This window comes from Lolium perenne, chromosome 3, assembly GCF_019359855.2.
Source record: "Lolium perenne isolate Kyuss_39 chromosome 3, Kyuss_2.0, whole genome shotgun sequence".
Taxonomy (NCBI): domain Eukaryota; kingdom Viridiplantae; phylum Streptophyta; class Magnoliopsida; order Poales; family Poaceae; genus Lolium; species Lolium perenne.
This window is the reverse complement of record NC_067246.2, coordinates 289,113,789-289,123,302: the sequence shown is the minus strand read 5'-3', so window position 1 is coordinate 289,123,302 and position 9,514 is coordinate 289,113,789. Positions and strand designations below refer to the sequence as shown.

The window sequence follows — 9,514 nt, the reverse complement described above, 5'->3', positions numbered from 1 at the left end:
TATGAAAGGAAAAATGTGTGAATCGAACTACACAGCACTGGCCTTAATTAAGTAAGAGAAGTCCTAACACTACATCAGCATTCCGATAGTGTTGATCTAGAACGTTCATTTTTTTGAGAAACACAGTACAAACGCAGGCGCTCACATACACGCGCATATACTCATCCCTATGAACGCACACACGCACACCCTACCCCTATGAGCACCTCCGGAAGACTAAGCCGGCGGATTGGATCTTGAAATTGACGAAGTCACCACAGGCGCCTCGCTGTCGACGGGAACGTCGCCTCCCACTGAATGAATATTCCGCCTTTATGAGACACACAGATGTCAAACCTGGGGTTTGAACTCTGGTGGGCTGGGGGTACAACCACCCACCTAACCACCCAACCTCAGGTTGGTTCTCATGATGCATTGTCCAATATGATATGCGGCAGTTTACTCATGGTTCTAACTCATAGCTTTTTTTTTGTGAAAGTCATAGCTACATTAGTGGGCTGATATGCAATTCGTCTCGTCAGTATCCTGAATTGTCACCTGCCAGTCGTACCAGGGCACCGTGCATGAAGAAAACTCAATGGACCAAAAACTATAACATCATGTACGCTTCCATGTTATATTAGGTAAACGCAACCAACATTACAACTTCAAATTTGATTTTTGATGAGCATATTTGCAGTTGTCGGAACTCTTAGATGAGTAGAACTCACTACGAACAGTCTGCTTCAACGGCAAGTGTTTTGGTGACGCCAGGGCATATATCTTCTCCGAATCCCTCCTTTGACAGTGAAACTGTACAGCTATTGATGTTCAGACAGGCCTGCACACAATACTGGACTGCTTAGGAGATATGCAAAGTTTGGTTTGGTCAACTAAATCTAGATCTCTATCCAATAATAGATCTTAGACCACCCATGGAATGCATAATAACTTGGAAATGAAATGTTAAAACCTCCTAGATGTCTAATAGTACAATTCCAATTGTATCTGCATTCTGCAAAGCCAGAACTGACAGTCATCGGATTTCAAGACTAATTTCATGTGCACTGATCCAAATCAACGTGAATCAACACCCCTAAAAAGTCATATTTGATGGTTCTCGATTTCTAAGATTAGTATATCATGTTTGTTTGTACATCAAGTTCTAAATGTTACCTTCTCAACGACAGATAGAGAGCTTGGATGGTGGCAGCTTCCTTGTTGGTAGGATCTGCATGTTCCACTGGGGTCTCCAAAGCTTGCAAACTTAATGGAAGAGATTTTTTGGCCCTTGGGGCAAGACAATTGTACTTTTGCTGCTACTCTGGCATCATCTGAGACACTTCTATCCCAGGACTCCAGATCAACGGAAGGATAGTTCTCTGACACAAAGGAACAAATGCTTGTCGCGACTCTTCTTGAAAATGTAATCTTCGTGGGATCCCCACCCTGCTCCTCAAAAACCACAAGGGTGTTCCCTGATGGGTGAAACCATGACCTTGGGACATGGTACCTTTACCAAAAAGTAAAATAAAAATGTGAAACACAAGAGAATAATGACATAAAAATATTATGATTGTTAGCTGTGCAAAAGGATGTCTCAGTACCATCTTTGAGTTGGCTTCCCACACCCAGATCTGCACTTGTCTGGAGAAAATGTCCCTCTGTAGTTACAGCTTGAATTGCACCTGTCATCAGTAGAACTAGTCCGGAGCCAATACCTCCCTATGGCATTTCCATTCAACCAAGCCAGGCCTTTCCCCATAGACAGCATGTCTAACCCAACTGGGTCATCTCCTTGTGGAACTTCAACATTTACCTAGAAGTACCCGGATCAGTATATGTAATAGGCTCTGAAGAATTCATCGAAAATAAAGATTGTAAATGATACCTTGTACCATGTCAAAGGCTGATCTTTTGGTGGCTCAGATTGTGGCCGCCACCTTTGGTTATTGGCCTGATCAGGTTTGAACAAACTGTAATGTTCACCTTCCAACCCAATCTACCACAAATACATAAAGGAAACACAGACAAACATCAACCTCGGTTATCTCAAATTCTGGACACAAAGCACAGGAGGGCCAAAACATAAGAGGCTGCAAAAGTAGGATATACTTCCTTAAGAAATTTTATATGAAGAATCTTGATGAAAGTACCTTGTATGCCCAATTATTTGAAGACAAATCTATGGTTCCATTTTTTATTCCAGAGATGTTAACACTTGTAAGGCCAGCTCCTATCCATTCATAATAGATTCCTGCATTCTTAGAAAGTGCATAAAATTTTAATCAGGTAAAGCAGTTTTAACCAGCAGACATATGTTTCTTCTCATAAGTGTATAATCTGCATATATATGGACATAAAATAGCATTGGCACGTAAACGACGGCATACATGGAATGAATGTTAATAATTTCCAAAGGTAGGCTCTTACATGCAATCCAACAGTCATACTCAGTAGTGCAATGTCATTCTTCCCAGTCTTCAAATTAATGGGCATATGCACACTGAAACTTGATTGTGAGCCATTACCATATGCACTACCTGAGATTACGATAGTGCAACTCAAATTAGGGAGAACTGTAAACGTGAGAGAAATTGCTGACAATGTACAATTCAGCAATCGTTTGAAAATACTGTCATAATGATGCCAGTATAAACAAACTCTCTACTTTGTAAGGTTATTTTTTGACCATCCAGAAAAAGTTGATACTCAGAAGATCCATATAGGCTGAATTAGAACTGCAGAAACATCCCAGCAAACGTCTACTCGAAGATGCTACTTAATATGGTTTCTCAGCATAGAGTAGAGTAAGCAACAGACCTATAAGCACATTATTCAGGAATGCGTGTACACCATGGCCTTTGGAGTCAATATTAAGAACTGGATGGTTCCCACTTGCAGGGTAACTTATGTTCACATCAAAACTGCAAATTTCATCAAAAGAATGGATCAGGACGTCGCATGCACAGGATAATAGGGAACAAAATATATCAGAATATTCTAAATAGCAAGACCACCACCCCTATTCAGTTGTTACCAGGCTTACCAGTTACCAACATACACAATAAGCATGCATGAAACAGCCCGTAGAAGACCAACCTTGTTGTATACCACAGGTAGTCAGTAGAGTCTTTCGTTGTATTAATATGGTCTGCAAATCCATTTTGTATGAAGTCCTTTTTATCCCAAGTCCCAATCGTTTCTGTAAAAATGCTCCATGGATCAGGTTGTGATGCTTGCAGAGTTTCCGGAACCATGTCCATCATCAAAGTTTGAGACCGAACCTGAAGATGATCAATCATTAAGAGCGAAAGTGAGAAGTTTAAGAAAAATGGCGTGCTAAATATTGTGTTTCTCAATTAAAAATTGAATAATCTGATGTTGGACATCTCCTGTTCAATCCTTCTGCTAATTCATGTTTCATTTTCTAGGGAGGATGTTATTCATCTTAATGACAACGATGGATGTGTTTTTATTCTCAAAAACACTACAAGGAAAATTGAATACCTTTGCAGTATTGAAAACCACATTCTTGCAGTCAGGTAGGATACTAACTGACCAAGCAGGAAGATCATATTGTATGTCCCTAAAAGTGACAACTTTGTCATTTTCCGAGTCGATGTTAGCTAGGAATGCAGCACATCCTCCTGAGTGATCAGTGTAAACGTCAGCCTGCAAGCAAAAGTTGACACAATCATTCCATAAGGTATTAGAGGAAAGGATTAGACAAAATTAAGGGGTACAAAGATGTAGAATTTTAAAAAGGGTGTTAGAATTGTGTCGAATATGTGTATAGGGCTAGAGTTTTTTCTTTGATAAAGAGCAATATATTAAGGTAGTACATCAAAATGGGGTCAAAATTGCTGCTATGGTCATTCATAGAAAGGGTTTCAATCTTAAATATTTCTCCTTCGATATTGCATAAAACCCTACTTGGGTACCTAAAACGAAATGTTGAATTTTTTTACCAAACTATAACATACTTGCAGTTCAAATTTGACCTACATTTGGAAAGTCGACAAAAACTCAATAAAAAAATCATAGGTACCTAGAAAGCAAAAAAACATCAATTTAATCCCGGCATTTAGAATCCAATGGAGTCTAGTTGGAGGTAAAAATGGGAGTGCCGCCATTTTCCCCATATTTTTTACAGGTGCTTCAGACAAAATTGGCACTCATAAAACGAAAAATCATTTTTTCTGGCAAAATTGGAAGCTCTTTTGCGAATTTTGTTTCCATTCCAAGATGCACTGCATAGTTTGGGCGAATTGTGACGAAGTATTCCATGGGTGTGGCCATCACCATGGTCATTTGGGTTTTAAGCCAAGATAAGCCACAGATGATATCCCATTCTTAGATCTTTTTTTTAATAAATCATATTAAAAGTTTTGTTCTTTTTAATGGCAACTACCAGAAAGTACACCTCAAAGAAGTCCGTGTGCAAGTTTATCATTTTTTTTTCTTTTTTTTCCAGTGATTCCAAAATGAGATCAAAATTGCCAGCATAGCCCTTCATAGCAACGGTTTCAATTTTCAAATTCATTCATGGACATCACCTAGAACCTTATTTGGGTACCTAAGAACGAATTTTGGAACTTTTTAGGTACAAACTATAATACACTTGCAGTTCAAATTTGACCTACTTTTAGAAAACTGACTAAAAATCAATAAAAATCATAAGTACCTAGAAAGCACGAAAAATCGTCAAATCTGGGGATTGAGAATCCCATGGAGTGTACTTTGAGGCAAAATTGAAGTGGATCCATTTTCCCTCATATATTTTTGTATCAAGACTGAAGATGGTGTTGAACATGCACTCAAGTATGCTAGATACATGTCAATGGCTCGGAGAAATCAAAATTCACTTGATGAACTTTATGCTAATGGTTATGTCGATCAAGTGGATAGGGAAAAGGTTGACTACGCCAGTCAAGAATGACAAGAAGATGGTGATAAATGGTAGGATGACCAGAAACAACTTGTACAGGGTGTGAGTAAGCATCATCCTACGTGGAGCTGAAGAGGAACTAGCCGTGGCGACATGTTCAGTCAAGGCGGTCGAGTCCGAGGAGGACTTGTGGAGACATGTTTATTCAAGGTGGACGACTCCGAGGAGAAGGACTTGGAGGCTGATTGACTCATGTGACGTGAGCAACAAGGAAGAGAAAGTTCAAGCAAAGACGATGACTTCAAGACAGAGAGACATAATTGCCAATGTGGAGTTTGTTAGAATTGTGTCAAATGGGTGTACAAGGCTACAATTAGAGTTGGACTATCCAGAGGGACAGTTGTTCAGTTCGAACCCTTTTAACCAAGCTTGTTATATACAGGCATCACAGAGTAGCAAAAATAGACTAGACAAAGCTGCTTGGACAGGCGTAGGACCACGAAGGGGATAACAGAGTAGCCAAAATGGACTAGAGAACGCTGGTAAGCTAGGCACAAGACTATGAAGGGACGGTTCTGGCACCTATGGGGGGGTGACTTTATCGACCGTGGTGTGGTGGTCGAGGTGCATCTGATGGCCTTTGTGGGCTTGTCGTTGATTGTACTATGTTTATTTAGCACATGGAGGAGAATCCATTGTCATGCCCCTATAGGTGTCGATCGCTGAACCTCGATAACAAATATTATCTCCCCTCTATTGTATGCAATGGTCTAGTTGCGTACAATTCTAACAAGGGGAATGGGAATGTGCACGGACAAATAGGTAGCTACAGATTGACTTACAGTGATCTATAAATATGAAATAGTATGTATCATGTAAACATAAGATGCTATTTACAAAGAGATCAATTTTCTTAATTTTCAGACTAAATGGAACCCATGTTTGTGAGGTAAGTAAGCATATCGGATATAACTGAATCGTAACTATGTTCGATCACTCATAATCCAAGGGAAGACAGTAAAGCTTACCTCTTGTTGAGGGCCAAGAGAAAGTAATGTTGAGTTTCCATAAAGCAGAGAGTGTTCGCACAATTTTATAGATTTGTGAAGCTCCTTCAGATGTGCCCATTTTGGAAGTCTCCTAAGGCCTGAAATCCAGACCAATGAACAATATTAGGATGTTCTAGGCATAATATTATTGATGGATTCAAAAGAAATATAGCCCTAACCATATTCATCAATTGGTGCATCATAGTCATAGCTAGTTGTAATGAACGGTCCTCCAGTAGTGCGACCAAAGTTTGTTCCACCATGGTACTTAAGAATAGTGAAGACTTGGTCAGTTTTCAGTAGGATGAAATCATCATCAGTTACGCTACCGGTGGAATCTATTTTATAGATGCTTGACCATAATTAATAGCAGATGAATATATAAAGTGCAACGTTACAATACGTGTTTTAGGATCAAGTTAGAATATGACTATGCACATGGCAATACCACATAGTAATTCTGGACGCTGCCACCTTTCCCGAAAAAACGTGCAACAGAAAATGCAACATCCTCAGGGGGTCTGTGGGGATTACTTTCACCAAAATTCTGGAACCTAAAGAAAAAATGGAATAAAAATATGATATACATCATTTGCTCTATATTGTATTAGGAACAATAACAAGAGAAGCAATTGTGAATTGCAATAGTCTAATAGGTTCCTAATGGAAGTGTGCGAAATGCATTACCATCCTGGCCAATTCTCGGTCCAAATTTTTGGCTTGGTTGGAGAATTTGGCTCGAACTGATCGCAGTAGAATGAGTTGCAGGTGTTTATCTGCAAATTTGAGTTGCATCAATGAATAGATCTGCAAAAAAAAAATTGTACTGCATCTGCTAAGAACTCTAATATTTTAGCATGTGTCAAGTACCACGCTCATGAATGCAACCAGGATGTTGCTAACACATAACAGTGTACAGTTACAATCCTGAGAGCAGCAGCAGTTTTGTATCAGTAATGACAAACTACCTGTTTGCTTAGGCTTTTAAAGATCTTGTACTTCGTCTGGTAAGAACTTACAGTTGAATTTGAACATAATTTCAGGAACAGGCCATTATTCAGCAAACAGATTGATGGCAAACAAACATTGCAGTTGTGCTAGTTTATATCCACACACACACAAAAAAAAGAATGATGACACGCCTCATGGCTGAGTTATGCCATGTTCGATGAGGCAATCCTGTGTTAACTGTTGCATAAAACAAAAGCCACTAGAAACTAACCACAGGATCAGGAGCATCAGACTGCTGGCACATGGTCCAAGGGACACCAGTGTTCTGAGCCAGAGCCATACTAGCTGCCCACATCGCGTATGCCTTGCCACCGGCCCCGTACGCTTGTTCATCACCTCCATACTCATTTTCAATCTGCAGTGCACAAATTCAACTTCAGATAATGTAATCCTGTCAATGTTCGAGACAAAAACAAAAATTTCTGCAGTGCACAAAAACAAACTTAAAGTTGGCTGAGACCACGACCTGAGCTAGGATGATGTGCCCGCCCTGCGAAGCAAAGAACTGCTCATTCTTCATCATGTCCACGATTTTCGTGGTGAAGCTCTGCATGTGAGACTGCATCCAGGAAACGTCGCTAGGATTAACACGCAAACAGGAAAACTTACCACAAAAAGCCGCCACAGAATTCAGAAGCCACCCTCACCTTGAACGGCTCATTGTTGGTGCGGAACACCGTTCCAGGTATGTAATGCAGCCACACCGGCAAGCCCCTGCAATTCCCACGCACAGATTAACACATACAACACAGAAAGTAAATCACAGTATGTCAGTATAGATGTAGAACTACAGCCAATCGCGGGTCGTAACACTGCAAACGGTAAAGGAAAGGAGGCAGACCCGAAGTTCCACTCGGCGGCGACGAAGGGGCCGATGCGCAGCATGAGGTAGAGGCCGGCGTCCTTGACAACCCTCGCGAACTGCACCAGATCGAAGCGGTCCTCGAAGTAGTACTGCAAGACATTGACCAGTCGCGCATGAAAACCCCGCCCATTGTGAGCTTGTGACGAACAAACTAAATGCAGCACAACAAATTGATGCAGCGGCTGCGGGCGGACCTGGCCGGGGGCGCTCTCGTGGCCGTTCCAGAAGACGTAGGTCTCGATGCAGTCGGCGCCGCCTTCCTTGGCTTCCGCCACCAGCTTGGGCCACATCTGCGAGCACGCGCAGCGGTCGAAGTTACTGATACTGTTGCTGTCCTACAAATGTAGCATCATGTGCTGGGGTGCAGGAGCTTACCGCAGGAACGCTGCGCGGGTAGTGGATGGAGGTGGAGATGAGGAGGCGGCGGCGGCCGTCGATGATGAGGGAGCGGTTGTCGTACGTCACACTGGAAGCGGCGGCTGCGTCGTCATCGACGAGGAGCAGCGCAAGCAGAAACAGCAGCAGCAAGGGGAGCAACCGGCCGGCGGCGGGGGCGGCCATGGCTGGAGACTGGAGTGTGGGGTGGCGATGAGTGTACGGCGCGGCCGTGGTGGTATAAATAGTGTGCGCGGTGGCGCCATTGCGCGAGTGAAAGGGACGGCGAGACGCCGCGCCGTGGAGTGAGGGCGGGTGGACGAAAGCGATGTGCTCGGAGATTATAATTAGCGCACGGCGCGGCCGGTGTTCGTGCGACGGATTGGATGATGCGCCTGTCTCTCTCCCTCGGCACGGCGTGCCGTGGCTGCCGTTCGACGGCCAGTATCACGTCATCTAGAGTCCAGACTTGGCCGTCTACGGTCGCGAACAAGAAGCAAAGGGCTCAGTCCCATAAGTCACGCAGCTGGAATGCTGGATGACGCATGGGAATCACAAATGTCTTTCTAGTTCCTACCATGGACCTCCCGTGCATGTTTCGTTCCTTGATTTCATTTAGTTCCGTGCTTTGCGATTCATGCTTTTTTCTTTTTCGAAATGAGGATTATCTCAGCCTCTACATCAATCGATGCACACATCTATTTTTATTACGCAGTGGAAAAAGAACAAAACAAGTCGTTTATACATTATGTAGTCTTTTAAAAAGCCGACAGCCACCTGGTTGAAAATATCCCGTGCAACCGTATTCAGATAGGTGCACCCAACATCCATATATACCCGTTGTTCCTCCGGCAACAGGAAAGCCCACTCATGAATTCAATGAGTAGCCATACAGATAACCTGTAAAAAATAAGCAATTTCTTTTTTGTTAAAGGTAGCCAACTCGTACTCGTGCTCTTTGTATCTCTATCTATCCCATTTAACGATTTTCCAAGCATATTTGTACAATTAGGGCTTCTTTGATTTAAAGGATAGGAAAAGCATAGGAATAGGAAAGGTATAGGATTGGAATGGCATGTCTAAATGAATCCTATAGGAAGATGAAGTTTGTTTGATTGTAGCAAAGGAATTTTTCCATGAGGTATGAGCTAATGCTTTTTTCCTATAAGAATTACACTACAAGATTCCTATAGGATTTTTTCCTATAGGATATGTTCCTATGAATCAAACAACATGTATAGGAAATTTTTCCATAGGAACCAAATCCTACACAATTCCTATGCAAATCCTTTGAATCAAAGGAGCCCTTAGTTGGTGGGTAAATGTTAAAAGTGAAAAGAACTA

The 9,514-nt window shown here is 42.0% G+C and overlaps 1 protein-coding gene across 2 annotated transcripts; it reads right to left on the bottom strand.

The window, feature by feature from the left end:
- Positions 1-669: 669 nt before the first annotated feature.
- LOC127345231 (beta-galactosidase 3) lies at positions 670-8,516 on the bottom strand. 2 transcript variants are annotated; one of them, XM_051371678.2, is made up of 19 exons: positions 8,171-8,512; positions 7,990-8,085; positions 7,772-7,884; positions 7,578-7,644; positions 7,397-7,489; positions 7,142-7,285; positions 6,607-6,695; positions 6,368-6,473; positions 6,099-6,186; positions 5,899-6,017; positions 3,490-3,654; positions 3,082-3,266; positions 2,803-2,906; positions 2,413-2,522; positions 2,136-2,243; positions 1,871-1,981; positions 1,587-1,798; positions 1,156-1,492; positions 670-820 (listed from the first exon to the last, which is right to left on the bottom strand). In XM_051371678.2, exons 1-19 carry the CDS (start codon positions 8,354-8,356, stop codon positions 710-712), a joined length of 2,544 nt encoding a protein of 847 aa, XP_051227638.1. In that variant the 5' UTR covers positions 8,357-8,512; the 3' UTR covers positions 670-709. The 2 variants fall into 2 exon arrangements, 1 of the variants encoding a protein (XP_051227638.1); XR_011756122.1 differs by lacking the exons at positions 670-820; positions 1,156-1,492; positions 1,587-1,798 and having other exon boundaries at positions 2,136-2,236; positions 8,171-8,516.
- Positions 8,517-9,514: the final 998 nt, after the last annotated feature.

Coding starts and splice junctions, on each gene's coding strand:
- LOC127345231 (XM_051371678.2), bottom strand. CDS start 8,356: ATGGCCGCCCCCGCCGCCGGCCGGTTGCTCCCCTTGCTGCTGCTGTTT. Junction 3,655..5,898: donor CTCTTGGCCCTCAACAAGAG/GTAAGCTTTACT, acceptor TTTTGCTTGCAG/GCTGACGTTTACACTGATCA. Junction 1,799..1,870: donor AGCCTTTGACATGGTACAAG/GTATCATTTACA, acceptor GGGTACTTCTAG/GTAAATGTTGAAGTTCCACA.